Below are 19,149 nucleotides of genomic sequence, written 5' to 3'. Positions count from 1 at the left end.
GTTCAGTAGGTAAAGGACACTCGCTTTCACAACCACTGACAAAAAAAGAGAGCTCACTGGATGAGTCCATTGGTCTGTTGGGATCCAACAAATTTAATTTACAACATAAATAAAAAAAAATAAGGAATGTGGAAATATGGCATATTAACCTTTGTGCTGTGCTAAAAATCCTTTATCTAAATTGGTGCCCCCAGTCAGAAATGAATGGCCTTCTAAAAATTCCTTGTAAATTTCTAATTATACATAATATTATCTTGGATCTGGGCTTTTGTCAGCTTGTTTTATTTCAATTTTAGAACAGATTTGGTCATATTTTTTGGAACTGGACATAGGTCTCATTGATCTGAGCTTATGCACTTCCATTTCGGAGTAAAAAAAAAAAAAAAAAAAAAAACATTATGCACATATACTTTTGTCAGAGATTACTCAAAAAAAAAAAAAAAAAAAAACTAAGGTGCTTAAGCTCAGATCAATGGCCTACTAACAGCCGGTTACAAAAATAAATACAAAAATGTTATTAAAATAAATTAAATTATTGTTTTCTTTAGTTTTTTTATTTCTATTTTTTATTCATCCTGCATAAAAAAAAAAAAAAAAAAAAAAAAAATAAAAAACATTTCCCCTCTCTGCTTCTTTTTAACTTTATTTCTTTCCCAAATAACTCCTCTGTCCTCTCTTTCTCTCTCTGTAGCTCTAGTAGTTTTGTTCGGAGGCCACATACTGCGCTGGGACATCTGTATCCCTGCTGTCATCGAACTAGACGAGTCTGTCTCATTAATCTCTCTCTCTATTCACAACATTTACCGTCTGCTTTTTTAACCCTCCACACACACTTTGCATGGCATCCATCGCTCCCCAATGCCGTGCACACTTCCAATACATAATCATCACCTCAGCTCCACAAGACACGACTCAAAATGTGATTTGTGATGGTGGTATCAGAATGTGGGCTCATGAATATGCAGAAGATGCAGAACGAACCTGGCGTGAGAGTTTGCTGGGACAGTGGGAAGAGATCGACACTGAATATCAATGAAGGAACCTTTTTGGGAAAGCAGTTGTTAAAAGTTTTGTAGAAGTTGCTGATCACAGAACTGTTTTGCAGATGTTCAACGGTGGTCTCAATTTTGGCGGTGGATTCTGATCATAAAGTATCTAATTTTAGTGAATGAAGGCCACTGAAGACTTACGGTGATGAAAGAGTGGCATAGAGAACTGGAGGCCATTTTCTCTCTTTTTTTGTTTCTGCAGCATGAGCAGAGGGAATGAAAAGAGGCTGATCATGGCTTTAGAATTCCCTAGTGAATGAGGGCATTTTCACATTGGCATAGAATGAGTCCACACACCCATAGAGCCGCATGCTTAGAGAGCACACACACACACACACACACACACACACACACATGGAATAAATGGTAAGTAGAAATGCAATAAGGAAAGAGGAGCAAGATCCCATTCCACTTTGACCATACCAGAGTGACTGAAGATCAAATCTGTGCGATTACAAACACACACAGGAACAATTTTTTCCAAAGGGCTTGTGGTAGGATCAAAGGCTAAATGAAACATTTCAACATGTCACCTTCCCAGAGAGAGCACAACCCCATTCCATCCAAATGGAAAAAGAGAAAGAGAAAAAACACTTCTTTCCACTGAGATGGTGTCACAAGGTTGGAGGACACGACACCTCCATGACTTTACTACTCCACTGTTCATCAAAACACAACTCCAAAAACATCAATTCAAACAGACTATGGCTGCAACAACTGATTTATGAAGACATAACGATATAATTATTTATTAAAATAAAAATAAAATCACATGCTTTTGTTGGTTACACAAATTGAAGCAGTGGAAATGGATTACAATGAAACTACTGTACGGTAACTGTTAATATAAAATTATATACTGTTCTGTAAACATTATGCTAGAAAACAAGTGATAAAAAGTAAAAGTGCTCAAAGAAATGTCCATCAACAATGGGGCACAATAATTGGGATCAAACATATTTGTTATTATTTATAACATGTAGGTTTGAAAACCAAAAATGCTATATATTTCTATTTCATATAGTTTAACATATTTTCAAAATGTAATTTGTTCATGTGAGGGCAAAGCTGAATTTTCATAAGTCTTCCGTTGCCTTATTCTTCAGAAAATCATTTTAGTATGCTGAATTGGAGCTCGATGCATTTCTTATTTACAATAAGGTTGATTAAAAAAAAAAAAAAAAAAAAAAAACGACTGCTAATAGTTTTGTGTAAACCTAGGCAAAATGCGGAATACCCAGTTAATCAAGAAATAATCGACATATCAATCAATTGCCCAAACAGTTGTTAGTGGCAGCCCTAGAGCAGACATTAGCAAGTTCTCTCCAAGTGTCTCCTTGTAAATGAGGAAATGTAAATGAGTTGTTTCATCCATCTTGTAGGGAGTAATGGGCATCTAGTTCCGTTCTTTGAAAACTTTCATCGCATAAGAACTTGTGTAATGACTAACATGTAGTGGCAGCAGTGCTTTTCAGATTAATGGTGTTCGTGTGGTAATTGATATACCAACCCCAGCTGCACCTGTTAAATAAAAATATAAAGAAATAAACAGCAGGGTGTCCTGAATCAATGGGTGTCTTACTTTAGATCACTCCATTAGCAGATGAGATTGTGAAAGGTTTAATCTATCTGTTGATTTCTTTTTCTTATCTAACTGCTTGTGCAGGCTTTACTTTGTTGGTAAAACTTTTTTTCTCCTCCTATATAAACAGACAATCACTTTATTCTGCTACAATCAAGGATCCAGATAAAATGAATTCCTTGGGAGCCAATGGCTCTGAAAATTAAACGTTAAGAAGACAAATGACTTTTTTTTCACCACCACATTGCATAATCAAAATAGTCCAGATTTTAGATGGCTCAATTTAGATGCTTATATAGACCTCTGTCCGTGTTCATGCTACATTTTCTGTATAAATTATGAGGATTCATGGTAATGATCCACCTGGAAATCTTTCGCATTGTGAAAAGTCTTATTTTTATTTTCAAACTGTCCCTTAATTGAAGTAGGAATGGATAGACAGAACCTCAATTTTCAATAACGTTTTAATGTTAACTTGCGCTAAAAGAATATACTTGATTACTAAATAAATCATTTTTAAGCACATTTGTGGCAATTTCATTGCCTGAAACCCGGTAAAACCTCATCAATCTCTGTGTTTTATACACTACTTTTAAGAGTTCGCTCTTAGTTCATAACCCAAACTCTCTTGTAACCCTCCTCTATCCTTTATTCTGCTTCCAAAGTCTGATTACAAAGCTAGAAGAAAAACTGGACCTGGTACTATTTCATATCAGGATCAATCTCATTATGCTCTAACCCTTTGGCAGGCCCAGACATAGTGGATGATATAATACTCCTGCTGTGTGCTCCGATCTTGGCTTTCATGGGTGAAGGAGCTTATCGAGGATCTGCAAACCTTGGTTCAATTTGCTCTTCACAATGTAAGCATAAACTCTGACATGATCCGGTAAAAGCACAGCAGTTCTGATCTTACAGAGAGCTGGATGGATAATATTACTTTGGCTGCTATACATTTCAGCCGGATGAGTGTGTCTATTAGGGGTGGGCAGTATAAGCAAAATTTTATATCACTGTACAAGTAATTTTATATCACAGTAACCATATACATCACAATATTGTTACTCCACCCTCAATACAATGACTGAGGTGCCAGCAAGGCATCGAACCCCCAACTGTTTCCCGGGTGGCACAGCATAAATAACAGGAGTTCTGACCTTTGTCAAAAGAAAGTCTTCTTCGTTGCCTTTTTCTCTATCACACTTTAGAAATCATCAGAAATTATCTATCACTTCAAACACTTAAAATCCCAAAATTCATCTTTGAAACCCATTTTAAAATCAAACATTGCATTACCATGAAAATGGTACATCAAAGTCATGTTACAAAATGTTTTCAGTCATTAATTATAAAAATGTAGGTTTGGATCATGCACTTTCATGTCTATGTTCACATTTTTTAATGTTAATTTCCACTAAAATTAGTTTTTTCAAATCATAATAATATTGCATAATATTGTTTCTTTGTTACTGTATTTTTATCAAATAAATGCAGCCTTAGCATCAGAGGCTTAAATGTAAAAAAAATATATATAAGTTATATATTCTATGGCTTGCAGGAGCTGACTGTGGATGTGATTTGCTTCTCTGGATGGTTTTAATATTTAGGTTCTTATCTTTAATTACAGGGAGTGTCAGATAAAAGCACATCACTGTGCTCTGTTGGGCAAGCAAAAGAAGGGAATCTTTCCGCTCCAATTACCTTGATGAATTCTCATATCTGTCAAGCGATGAAGCTGTCAAAGTGACTTTAAATTGACAAAGTGAACTTCTACTAAACCATGCTTTTCACATTGCTTTTCAGGCATGGTGAGACAAAAACACTATCAGCGGTGACACAGTGTATTAAACACTAAAAAACATGTAGATGTTTCATAGTCACTCATATGTATAAAAACACTCTCAGACAAGCACCTTTTTTTCTCCATTGATAAAGGATCCACATTTCTGGGTTTCGAACCTGCAACCTTTCAATAAAAAGCATGTGATCAAAGTAACTTTCAACTGACACAATTATTTTCACATACAACTTCCATGATTTCTGTTGTTCCTAAACACTCTCAAAACAAGCTCAGAGAAACATCTCTAAATTAAATAGATAAATCTGTGGGGTCTGAACCTGCAACCTTTTGGTAACCAGTCAAGATCTTCACCAATATGGATATGGCTACTATTTGAATACATTCCCTAAAAGCAAAATCAGGCAATATTTATGCTGGAAGAATAATACAATCAAGTCACATGGTTGCTTTTATTATGCGGTGTTTCTAACAAAATCAAACGGAACTTTAGTTTAATAAACATAGTTGGCAGGGGACATGCAACTAGCCATGTAAAGCAGGTGGGGTTTGTAGATAGATCAAGTCTGTTTGATGGGAGTGAGATGTCAGACAGCAGCTACTTTGTCGGTCCATCCACAAACCAATTGTGGATGGCCTGTGTTTACATCGGCAAGCACATTCAAGATTAATTGGTATATTCAGCATTTTGTGCATGCAACCATAAGCTTAAAAACTTTACATTAGATATTTCATGTATAGAGAACAGTTTAGGACCACGGTTGTGGTTGGTCTTGACCTTTTCAGAGACTTTGGCTCTACAACACAGCAGCAGAATAGTCTGTTTGGAGAGACAATCAGTTCTGTTAAACAATTTATTATGAAAGTGTGAAAGTTTTTGATGTGATTTAATGACTTTAATGACTTAATGATGTCGCCTTCTGGAATACTGAGAATTGCTACTGCCACAGTAACAAACATTTAAAATTACAAAGTATGTTTCTGGCCTGAGAGAAATAGGTTGAGGGGTTATCGGTCTCTACAGGCATTATTCAATCAGCTACAGTCTCTTTTTTTTATAAACAGGACTACTTTAGAGTCTAACCTGTTAGTAAATTCCCAGATAATGACTATATGAATGTAGCTTTTGAGTCGTCTTCTGACAACCATTATAAGTTGAAAAGTGGAGCAGAATGTGGCAATAATAACAGGCTGTTCTCCACAACAACAAAAGACTTTCCTCAGGATTATCATTACTAATTATTGAGGATAATTTACTCTAGGATTTGGCTCAAGCCTGAGTGTATTAGAAGACAAAGCAGCTCAATTTGGGGTTTTGGCGTATTATTCTTTTTCTTAAATGCGGTTCTTTTTCCATTCTCCATTTTCAGAGTGAGAGAGAAATGTGGATCTAATTTTCCTGTCAATTAGATGCTGACTGGGAAATGAATGGCGATGGCCACGAGTGAAGCGATATGAGAACTCGCGATGGGATTAAATCTCTGATAGGCACCAAGTGCTTACACCACCTCAACTTAATGAAAAAGACATTTCACAAACAATCCCCAGGAAGAGAATAATAAGGAAGTTCAATATAAGCCCAAATTCAGCAGACAAAGACGTCCATCAGCATGTGTAAGGGGCTCGTTGCGGTGCTTTACAGGGGATGAATATAAAGAGGCAACTTTTTCAAAAGAGTTTAACAACTAAAGCCCAGCAAATAACGTACTGGTAAAGAAAATAAATAAAGAAATAAAGAAAGAAAGAAAGAAAGAATATAACGATTTAAACTAAAAAAAGAGACTTTTATATGTTTGTGAAAATAGTCTCTAATGCTCAGCAACGCTGCATTTATTTAATTAAAAATAAAGTAATACTATAAAATATTTACTGTATATTTATTATGTCCATGTGTGTATATATATATACAGCACACACACATACAGCATATAATAAAAAATATCATATATAATTATACAAATATAATATATAATATATAATTTATAATCATATATAAATATATTTAATATATAAACTTAACATATTTTTCTTAAATATATAAATGCATGTGTGTGAATTTATATATGCATAATAAATATATACACATATACGTTTCATGTATGTATATATTATTTATATATAAATAAATAAATATAAATGAATGAATAAATATATATATATATACACACACACTAAAACTTGGATGTGATTAATTGTGATTAATCATTTGACAGCACTAAGATTTAATGTTACGAACTCAGAAAATATGTTAACAAAAAAAAAAACAAAAAAAAAAAAACACCACAGATTGGAATGTAAAGCAATGTTGCAATTAGAGGTCAACCGATTGCTTTGTATGGTTGACTGCAGGAACTATTGTCTATCGGCAAAAATCCATGCCAAAATCCATGTTCTCTGAGTTGCATCTATTGCTGGAAAGGTTTAGAAGGGTCCGCTGTCATAATACATTATGAGAGCGGCCACTAGAGGTGGAAATCACTGACACCTTGTGATGTTTGTTATGACATGTGAGGCTGTGCACTCCACAGAGGAAGAAACTTCAGACGCGTATTTAAATGGAGCCGACAGAAAATTATGCTGAGCCACAGAGCGACATACACATCGGTTTTCATTAAATTACATTATATTTGTCTGTAAAATTTTCAGTGAAACGTTAATCTTTCTGTGGCTCTAATAGATCAAGTATGCTTCATTTAGAGAGCTATAATATAGATTATGCTTTCTTTTTCCATTTGCTCTTTAAACTTCAAAACCACCTATACTACTTTGTTCATTCTTCAAGTAAACCTTTGCCCGTTTAGTGATCAAAGCAACTCTTTTAGCGTAAATGTGGTCCAACCCAAAGTAGATATCTGTATGAGTAAAATTGGTCGACCTGTAACATGGTGAAGCATTTTCCCCTTGAAATGCAACAAAGCAAGCACCCACATCACATCACATCACGGCAAAAGCACCTTTTGGCACCTTCACTAAAACACACTGAGAATAATGATAAAATGCAACAATTAGAAACAACAATCTTAATCTGCAAAAAAAAAAAAAAAAAAAAAAAAAAAACTGAGGGAGATGAAGGGCAAAACAGTGACAAGAACGAAGAAGAGAAAGACGTGAGGAGAGATGCGTTGAAGAGATTCTTGTTTTCCTTCCTCCCCCGTCACTACTCTCTCTAATGAACGACACTCTCTGACACACTCTTTAATGCATGTTTAAGGCTTTGCGATGGACGGCTGGCACAGCGCTGATAAGACCGAATGCTTTATCCAGTGCGACAGGCTGACTCGTCCACGCCGGACTCCTGCCTAAAGCATCTCCGCCGGATCATCTACTGCCATGCAGTGATGACGACTGCTATGACAGCACTGATAATGTACAATTGAAGATGTCACAAGCTACAGGGTGGATAGATGGAGGGTACCCAGGACTGAGAGGAAGGGAAAATTAATTGGAAGTTGTTACCTTATAACATATTTCAAAGAAAAAAAACATGACGTTTGCAGGTAGCAAATTTTTCTACTGATGTCTTTGTATTTGGAAGTCAGTGGTCTGAGCTGGCGAGCTCTTTTGGGCTCTCTGAACACCAGGAGTTTGAACGAGAGCCATTGGGTCAGAGCACACAGCATGACACACAGGTTAACAGAGCTCTCGCGCAACCCCGAGAGCTTAAGATGAAAAACAGTCAGAAAATGAAAATACCTGTGGGAAATAAACTGGTGGAGTCTAACAAAAAGCCTAGGGAAAATGAAGCAAAACTGGCTAAAAAGGTTAGTAAAAAGTGAAACTATGAAAATGCTTACAGCACGAGTGTTTTGGATTTTTCATAATATGTACTTTTGTGTTTTACAGAACACAGAAAAATGCTTGCAGTTTTGTAAAAACAGGCTGACAAATTATTATATCCAAAGATGTTTCAGGACTAATGTTAAATAGAGCACGTCTGACTCTCTACTAGTGGTCAATCTCACATACTCTCCACTTCCCTTGGCTTCAAAAATAACTGCCCTCTGATTATGCCCAATTTCTGACCAAAATGTCAGAAAGTAGGCAGGGCGACGTCTCAGGAACACAAAGCATCCATCAAACGGACAGCTCTGCCACACAGGCTATCATCTTTCATTCAGCAGGGCTGCTAATAATGAATCACATTCAAATTCATAAAGAAAATGAACTTGTGTCACATATTTTGATCAGAAACTATTTTGGTAGCATGTAATGTAAAAAGAAAAAGAAAAGAAAAGAATAAATAAAATTAATTTGGAAACTTCTATTTACCTTTTCATATATGGTAAAATGTATCAGATTTTATATTGTAAATATATAATTTATATTTCAATGTTATATTTTGTTTCAAGCTTTTATCAAATTATAATTTAGTTATTATTATTTATTTATGTTATATATATATATATATATATATATATATATATATATATATATATATATATATATATATATATATATATATATATATATATATATATATTGGTTCACTCAATACAAAAAAAAAAAAAAAATACTCTCATTATTACATTTACTTAACTTTCTTTCTTCCATGGAACAAAACACATTTTTGGATGATTCATTGTTTGCTCTTTTCCATGCACTTACAATGAACGGAAACTGGAGTCTTTAACCTTCAAAAAAGACACAAAATAATATAACAAAATTTGTGATTACTTTATGATAGTTACTGTGTGATGCAAATGTCCAAATGTAAATATTTAATTGTCTTCTGTGTTCCACAAAAGAGATTAAATAATACAGGTTTGGAACAACATGAGGCTGAGTGAACACAGTTATGAATTGTGATTTTGGGATAACTATTACTTTAAATATATATGTTTCTTTGGAATATAATAATAATTAAATATAATAATATAAATAATATAAATAATAATGTATACAGTATAGCTGTAAGACAAAATGGCATAACGATTATATAATCGCAATATGAACAAATACAGAATTGTTTTACCAGATGAATTACATAGTTTTACTCTAAAAACAATCAGTCATTCTAGAATGATTAGAAATGTATTAAAGTTTTTTTTTCTTCTTCTAATAAGTAAAATAATAATAATAATAATAATAATAATAATAATAATAAAGTTAGTTGTCATTGGCCATATTCCCATTGTTTTGGCCAAGTTATGTCTATAAAATAATAATAATTATGATTTTATTGTAAGTATTACTAAACATATTAAACAATACATTTATAGTAATAATTCCATTGTACTGCAAAAAAAAAAAAAAAAAAAAAAACAAGGTGTCCTTGTTGCAGTGTAATTATCAATTTATGAGTAATATTAATTAACTACATGTATTTACTATATGGATAGGGTTAGGATTAGGGGTAGCACTTTATTTTACAGTCCTGTTCCCCATGTACATACTATGTACTTATTATAGTAATTACAATAACTATGTAATAACTAGGTACTAACCCTGAACCTACCCCTAAACCTAGCCCTACCCCATGTAGTTACCTTGTATTAAATTTTTTAGATAAATACACTGTAAGTACACTATAAGTACATGTAAGTACACGTACTGTAAAATAAAGTGCAACCGGATTAGGGTTTGGCTTAGGGATACTTTCATGTAATTATGCACAATTATTTTAATTATTATAATAGTAAGTACACGCAACTTGTGTAACAAGGACCCCTTAAAACAGTGTTACCAAAAACAGTAACAAAATTAAGTTACTATAAAATTACAATATTATTTATATTTGCATTTTAATTCATTATGAACAGTATACAATCAATCTTTTTTAGTTTGATGAGTTGCTAGCAAATAAATATAATTGCTGCCTGGTTTCAGAATGAAGGTACTGTATGTTCACTCGCATGCATGCAGCAGTGTCTCAAAACGGCTTGATACACAGTAAATAAACCAAACCATTTTAGACATGTGTAAATGATGCACTTCACTCTGGAAGTATATATATTTACTTAAATTGCAGCATGCACGATTTGACAATCATCCTAAGCCATACTGTTATATTGATTTTATTTCAATATTGTACAGCCCTAGTGGCCTAAATAACATCCCATAATGTCTGAAACATTGCGAATGCATTTTTATGGTAAAGTTCAGGCAACAGCTGCCCACTTTTAAATTGAACAAAATATATTAACAGTGTTTCAAATATAATGCATACTTGTATGATTTAAACATTGCAGTGCAATGAAAACATACTGCTGGTCCGTGAACACTTTTATTTTTTATTTCCCATGGCGAGAAAGCAAGAATATCAATGCACTTGTTACAAATGGCCAACAAATCTCTTGAATATTAAATAAAATGTACAAGGGAAATGGAATTACACCTGCAGACCTAGATCTGACATGAGTGGAGACCGGAGGATGCCCGGGGCTTGCTAAATATTCATGGATCTTTTTTTGTTTATTTATCTTTTAAAGACTTATTTTGCATTTTAAAACGCAAAATGAAAGAACAGACCACACAAGCTTGCCCTGTTGGAGAAGAGAGTGTGGGGTTTTCAGGGCTAGGCTAACTACGAGTTGCTCAATATGCAGAATGATTTTTTATAAGCGATGCATGTGGAATGGCTCTGGGTCTAATGCTGATATATCACAGCGTCCCAGCGGCGCGGGCACTGCGTCTGTCTGGGTGGCATGGAGAATCATTTTGGTAATGCTTCTCAAGCACAATACAAATCATTTTGCAAATCCACTACACTGGGCCTTAAACACGGCTTGCTGTCACTCTAGCAGGCGCGGGAGCAACAGCTGTGCTCTTTTGAGCTTTTACTAGAATCTTCTATTTCTGTTAAGAAGAGCCATTATAGAAAGTATGCACAAAATGTTAAATTCTGCAGCAGAACAAACACACTTGCAAAAATAGTGATTGTTTTTACAAAAAGCATGGAAAATTACTGTAACCTCATCTGCTTTTTTTTTCTTTTACACTAACAAAAAATGCGATTCATGTTGGATATACACTGACACCTAATGGTTTGGATGTTACATCATGTAAAACACTATTTTTTGGATACAGATGCTATTGTAGAAATGCATTTTGAGCAGTCGGTCATGATTAATATATAGTAAAAGTGTCCAATAATACAGGGATTACTGATAAAGCAAAGTGGTTTTTGGTGGTCATGTGACCTCAAAATAGTGACCTCAACAAAGTGACCGAAACCATTTAGAATAATCAGCTGTTATTAGGTTACGGTTACAACCACATCATAATTATACTCATTTATTAATGTTTCTCAATTTATTTATTTATATGCTAAACCTAGTGAAGAATAAAAATACACTATTAAATAAGTAGGGCCCATGTAACCTAGGTTTTGATGAATTGAATGCAATGACTTTTGAAGAGAAAATTATGTTAGAGTTGCAGCCTTTGATGTAGGACTCTTTTCAGGTTTATTTTTCTCCTTAATTGCATTCCAAGAATCATTTTGACAAAAATATGTTTGACAAATATTACATTAGAATTACAATTACATTTTATATAATAATAATAATAATAATAATAATAATAAAAACAAGTATATGTGTTCGGAGTAATAAAACTTTAACAATTTAATAATTTATATTAATAGAGAATTTTTAGGAATACAGTGAGCTATTTTTTATTTATTTATGATTGTAGAAATTGTGGTAATCAAATAAACACTTGATTCATTCATCCAAAATTTGGCAAATTCTGTGACATTCTGCAATATACTGCAAATTGTATTTTTATGGCTGGTTCCATGATCTTATAAGTATACTGTATGATCCTAGTCGTGAAACAGCGCTCATGCAGGCAATGTGAGTCTGACTCAGTCTTTTCCTCCATTCCCATTCTGCCAATCATTTCCTCTCTTTTGCCTCTAGTGTCCCTACCAATAAGAGTGGTCACAAATTAAAAATAAAAAGATAAAAATGTAAAACCACCTCCTGATGCTCTGGAGACATCATCATCTCGAGGAGATTGATTTGCAGTGAGCCATGATGTATTTAGAATTAGAGTCTTGAGACTCATTATGGAAATGTATATATGCAGGTTGGCACACTGAAATCGTGTTCCCAATCGGAGAGATCAATGCTGCACGAAAGCAGTCCATCACGATGGGCTGAGGGAATGAAACGTTAGCGAGAATGAGAAAAGAGAGAAACAGAGAATAGGGGAAAGCATGAGAGAGGCAGAGCAGCATGACGCGCTTTCCTATCTATGGATGACTACACGTATGCATCATTATGCCTCTGAGCTTTTAGAATTAAACTGCCTTCATCAAACACTCAGCAGGGTGGCCCTCCTCGCACTGTTCACCCCAACGTGAGGGAGGCTTCAAGACTTCAAACATTTCAGTTGTTTCAGAACATAAACTCTTTCAAGCTTTTTGCCCCAGTGCCAGTCGGAGCAGTAATGAGTCGAGCCGCAGTGTGAGAGCTGAAGGGAGAAGGGATCACACTGCTATTCAGCTCCAGCTGCTACAGTCAGGATGGAGCTATCATGGGCCCGGACACTTTTCCTGCAGCAGATATCACAAGAAATGTTCTACCAGAGACAGCAGAGGATCCTGAGAGTCCTGTAGCGAAACAGTAGCAGAACTAGACCTAAAAAACATAGGGCTGCACAATTAATAAAAAATGTAAATCGCAATTGCAATTATGGATGCCACAATTAAGTAATCGTTCAAAGCGGCAATTAATCGTCCACTTAATAATAAATAAAATAAATAAGTCCACTTATGTTATTCTGCGTGCTTAAGATTCATTTTCTTTCTACGTTATCTTAAGGGTATTTCCCCATTATTTTAATTTTAGTTTAAGTATAACATTATAATACCATTCATATTTTTACTTTTTTATCATTTAAAAAAAAAAAAAACAATCCAATTTATATTTGACATTTGAGGCTTAATACTATAGAAAAGTACTAAAGGTTTTTCCAGTAAGAGTATTTTCAGCTTGTTTATTTTCATATAAAAACACAGCATGCATTATAAATTCAAGGGAATAATTGACAATTATGATTTTTGTCATAATCGTGCAGCCCTACAATACAGTGAACAAATACGTACTAGACGATAATACCGTTTATTTTTAGGTAAGAGTTTCATTAGGCTGATATTATAAGAAGCTCATCAGAACTTTATTATTACTATTATTACTTTTATTCAGTGTACTTTGTTTATAGGTTTCAAATGAATTAAACTTAGTCATCTGTTTAAATGCAAATCATAACATTGTCCGAAACAATTTGTTTTATTATAGCAAATATACTCACCTTCAAAATAATTGCTATTGTTATCATAACAATACACAAGGTAGTCGGCAACAAGAAACAGTTTAGCTAAATCCTAAATACAGTAATTACTGACAATAACTCACTACTCTTTTCTTATGAATTTCTTATATACTGTAATTTTTACTTGATAAAAAGAGAATTATTAAATTACTATTAATAAGATTTGTATGCATAATATACTAGCCAGTATATAAACAAAACATATATTTCCATTCATAAATGTGTTTAGTGTTTTTTTTTTTTTTTTTTACAAATTAATATTTGTATTTAGCAAAGACGCACTAAATGAATCAAAAGTGATGAAAAAAAAAAAAACATTTCAAGTACATTTTAAACTTCATAAAATTCAAATAATTCTGAGGATAAAAAAAAAATTATAGGTACTACAAACATATTGTATTAAGAATGTTTTCAACGTTAATTGTTCATTGATGATAATAAGAAGTGTTTCTCCCGCATATTATAACATGACTTATGAATAATAATTAGACAGTGAAAACTCAAATGGAGAATTCAGCTTTGCCATCACAGGAATGAATACATTTATATTTAATATATTTCAAATATACTAAAACAGAAAACCGATATTGTAAATTATAATTTCAAATGTATACTTTTACTGTATTTATCATGAAATAAATACAGCCTTGACCCCAAACTTCTGAATGGTAGTGTATATTTACAAAAAAATTGAATATATTCATTCAACAGCAATTATAGCCAAACCTGAAAACATAAAACATCCAATACTAATTAAAGGTTACTTGGTAACACTGGTAGTAACTATATATTATTGTCCATACCCACATTTATGCCCATAGCTACAGAAGTTGGAAAAAACTCAAATATATCATCCATAAGCAAAACCACGACTTGTGCATTAAAACTGAACAGAGCACTACATCCAGACAAAAATAACAGAAATAATCATTTGACTCATTCTTTGGGAGTGATTCAACATAGCCTAGGGGATTTAGATTTAGGAGCAGCTGCTAAAGCAAGCAAACCAAACAAGTGTTGGTCACCGTCATATTAAAACGAGAAGCCTATTTTGAGTTATATTGATTTTATATTGAAAATATCTTCTCCAAAAGAAAACTTGCACAACTCAAATTTAAATCAATTTAAACATTAAATTAGGATAAACAAAATATTACATTGAACTTGTTAATTAAAGATGATAATCAAGAACAAGGGTTTTTAAACTGGGGTGCAGGTACTGCCATGGTCCACAAGGAAGGGAGCGGATGGGGGTATATGGAAAAGTTCAGAGAAAAGCAGTGTGTATCTAAATAAACTAATGCATGTGATTAAAATAAATAAAATGTAATCAATAACAAATAACTAAAACAAAAAGTAGTGAGAAATTACATTTAAATAATTTGACCAATAATTGATAAAAGTAAAAATATGAATGCTTATTTATATATAGGAATAAAGTAAATAAATAAAGTAAAAAGTACATAAATAACTAATAAATAAATATATTCAAACAAAAATGTATTTATAAAAGTATATAAAGTTTGATTTAAATAAATAATATGCTGAACAATAGTAGCTACTTTTGTTGAGAAAAAAAAACAATGAAAAAATTTATATAAAATAATATTTACAATCTAAAGTTTTCTGAATCTCTGTATTTTACATTTTAGGATGGGGGGTCCCATGCTAGACAACAGGGTGAAAAATATAAATCCGATACTCACATAAATTCATGAAATCAAATTAACAGTATATTCACACTTATGCTATTTTGCATGGGCAGGTTATTTGGCCATAGTCTTATAACATCTTAAAATTTCATTATGTTGTATATAATAATATATACCCACCAAACCTGAAAATAAAGCTACAAAGGAATGTTGCACCCAAGTCGTCAAAAGGCCATGAATAAAATCACAATACAGTACCGTAAGAGAAACCTCATACCTGACCCCGAGTGTAAACAAGTAAAGGACAAAATGAGGAGAAATAAATTGGCAAGTCCTCTTTAAACGCCATAAAAAAAAGAGTCCACCTCAGGCCAACTCAAACAAAGACTCTGCAACTCAAGCAGCTCAAAACTGCTTACTCCTTCTTTTCCCACATTTTCACATTAGTCAAGCCAAGATAGTAGACACACAAAATTTGGCTGCGATGATGAACGAGTAGCTGGGCTTGAAAAAAAATAAAAAAAATCCCACACCCCCTACCCACTCTCCAATATTCCTCCCCCGCTTGTAGAGGGCAGAGTAAACCTTAAAAGATATATTAAACCCTAACGACAGGGAGTCAAAATACTGCCCTTCTCAGCACCCTGCAGAGCAGGAGAAAGGAGGAGGAAAAGACAAAAAAGGAAGAGGAAATATGAAGAAATCAGTTTAAAAATGCAGGAGGGGAAAGCAGAAAGTTGCTGCTTCACCACTTTGCCTGATTTGTGCTCAATATGATCATTTCTCTGCTCCTCTGCTGCAGGGGAGAGGAAAAGGTCAAATACACATCATATTTTCGAAAATATGATGAGAGAGAGAGAGAGAGAGAGAGAGAGAGAGAGAGAGAGAGAGAGAGAGAGAGAGAGAGCATCAAGAGACAAAGAGAGACTACCTAGAGACTGTCTAGACTCTAGCAGTTCACCTGACATTCAGAAACACTCCAGTAAATTATGAAGGCAATTCATAATTAATACACTAACTTAATAAAAAAGTAAAAAGTAATGTTATTTTAATTGATCTACTATTTGCAATTATTATTAACACCTTCAATTCAAGTATCAGTCTGATACTTAAAAAAATATAATAATAATAATAATAATAGAAAAAAAAAAAAATATATATATATATATATATATATATATATATATATATATATATATATATATATATATATACAAAATATAGAAAGCTGTGTTACTTAAAATGTAAATAAATAAAGTTAAAGTATCTAAATTGACGGTGAAATGTTATAAAGGAACCTTGATGTGGAGTCAAACAATCTAACGATTTAATTAATAATAACAATAATAATTCATAAATGAGCTTACGCAATATTTAGATCAATTTACATTTATTTAAATGAATCCAGAAATAAAGAGAGCCATCTTTTCAATTATCAAACTTTATAACAGCTTCTTTGGTTTAACGTTCAATTATTATTATTTGCTTCCGAAGAATAGCTTATCATTATGAGGGCAAGCGTACAGCGTCACGGACACGCGCACTCGGCTGCGTTCACAATCACACCCGCCAGGATAAAAAGCAAGGGCCATTTTGCTAGAACATTGATGCCAAAATTTTTTTATATTAGAACAGCGTCTTGTTCTTGCCGTGCAGCTTTAAAAAAAAAAACAGCCGTCTCTGGGTCATTTATATGTCAACATCATTTAACTGCGCCGCCTAGTTAACATGTTCGTGTTGGACGCGAACACTATAGGATTTCTGCCAGAAATCAACATCACTGGGTGCTGTGAAAGGCAGCTTCATAATGCATCAGTACCTCTTTTTTCTTCTGACCACCTCCAGACTGAAGACATAGCAGCAGAATCAACAATATGGATGTAAACAGCAGGTTGAATGGAAATCCCTTGAATGCCACCGCCATGATGGAAGATGCTCTTATCGCATCACAGTCCTGCTGAGCGCATTGATTGGCTTACAATCACCTCCAATCAGAGGACACACAATTGCTTTCTGGGACTTGTAGTATTTGTCGGGATTTCAAAATGCACGAAATAACAAAGGGAATGCCATGTAAAATCCTTCTTAATGATTCAGGAGAAACTGTATAAGTCATTCGGATATATATATATATATATATATATATATATATATATATATATATATATATATATATATATATATATATATATATATATATATATATATATATATATATATATATATATATATATATAATATTTTTTTCCTTCTAAACATGTTTTAGAAATATATTTTTGTCACGGCCTTAGTACTGTAGTAAGTGAGGACGATGAACGTGTTTATATATTGCCTATTGCTGTATCTCCAGTTCCTGCCAATGGGGGGCAAACCCAAAAAGTGTTTTCTATTAAAGAATAATTGAATATGGAGAATGCATGACATGGCAGAAAACGAGAAATTGCAGCATTTGAAATGCTTATTTAATGTCTCTAAGCGTTAAATAAAGTTTTATTTTTAATATTACAATGAATAAATAATAAAAATAAGCAAAATTACTGTGGTTAAATAACTGTGTTACAGTAAGACCTACAGATCTAAAAAGTGGTACAAGTCAAAATCCCTTGGTTTATTGTAATTTCTTTGTCAAAAGCCTCCTGACGTCACTGTGAAGGCCATACAAGTAGCCTACATTGTAGAAGATGTATTGTGATTAGTATTGTGATATTTATCACATATTATGTGACCTGTTTCTTTGTCAAAATACATCTTTGAATTGTTTTACTCAAGTAGCAGCTGAGAGGGCACTGGGGTAATAGAAGGCATTAAAAGGTGGCGTGCAGCTATAGATTCTCGCATTTGATTGTGAGAGAAAATAATATCTGTGTAACACAAATTGCCTAAAGGTTAAATGCTATGACTACTACAGTACACTTGCATGCTCTGATGCTTGCATGTATGTATATGAATGTAAAAGAAGATAAATGCATGACAGATTAAAAAGATGCATGTTGAATTGCTATTCAAGTAAAACATTAGCCTGTCATGTAAAAATTGTAAAAAGACATATTACTGTATTTCTTAAGAACATTATGTTCTTAGATGACATAAATAACCCATCAGCCATATTAAGTTATTCTTTCATCATTTTTTATTATAGCTCATGTACAAGCCAAGTGCATGGTTAGTCTGTTCCATTTCCCCCTAAGGACCTGACTCACTCATACCTCTGTACCAAATGATGTCTTTCATTTGGCCAGCATGCATCTCTATGCAGAATGAATATACGGTCAGACAGGGTAAAGATGTCATTCACCATGTGGCAAATGTCAGACTAAGTCATTTTAATACCTTTACTCATTTAATGTTGCAATCACATATTAGATTATCTTTCATCAGTCTGCAAGTGGTCTTGTTTTGAGAAAGATAACATGTCTGACTCAGATCTAATAGGCTATTATGAACACATGGGCATGTTTTTGCAAGTGTTTATATAATGAATATGTATACATTAATTTGACCTTAAAGGAAAAGTTTGCTCAAAAATAAAAATTTGTAAAAAATGTACTCACCATAAGGCCATCAAAGATATAAATTAGTTTGTTTTTTCATCTTAACAAATTTGGAGAAATTTAGCGCAACATCACTTGCTCACCAATGGATCCTCTGCAGTGAATGGGTGCCGTCAGAATGACAGTCCAAACAGCTGATAAAAACATCACGATAATCCAAAACTACTGAAGTGCAAAGATGTTTCTTTGAAAGGAACAAATCCATCATTAAGGCATTATAGCTTTAAACTTTTGCTTC

General features: G+C 33.3%; 1 protein-coding gene across 1 annotated transcript in view; it reads right to left on the bottom strand.

The window, feature by feature from the left end:
• LOC113044156 (tumor suppressor candidate 3-like) overlaps positions 1 to 17,329 on the bottom strand; it is a 70,399-nt gene extending 53,070 nt beyond the window's left edge. Inside the window, exon 1 of the mRNA XM_026203818.1 lies at positions 17,180 to 17,329. Within this exon, the coding sequence (XP_026059603.1) occupies positions 17,180 to 17,284 (105 nt within the window). The 5' untranslated portion in view covers positions 17,285 to 17,329. The remainder of the gene's footprint in view (positions 1 to 17,179) is intronic.
• Between the last annotated feature and the right edge of the window lie 1,820 nt (positions 17,330 to 19,149).

The sequence above is a fragment of the Carassius auratus genome, chromosome 26, assembly GCF_003368295.1.
Source record: "Carassius auratus strain Wakin chromosome 26, ASM336829v1, whole genome shotgun sequence".
Classification (NCBI taxonomy): domain Eukaryota; kingdom Metazoa; phylum Chordata; class Actinopteri; order Cypriniformes; family Cyprinidae; genus Carassius; species Carassius auratus.
Note: the sequence above shows the minus strand (reverse complement) of the source record. Positions and strands in the feature narration are given on the sequence as shown.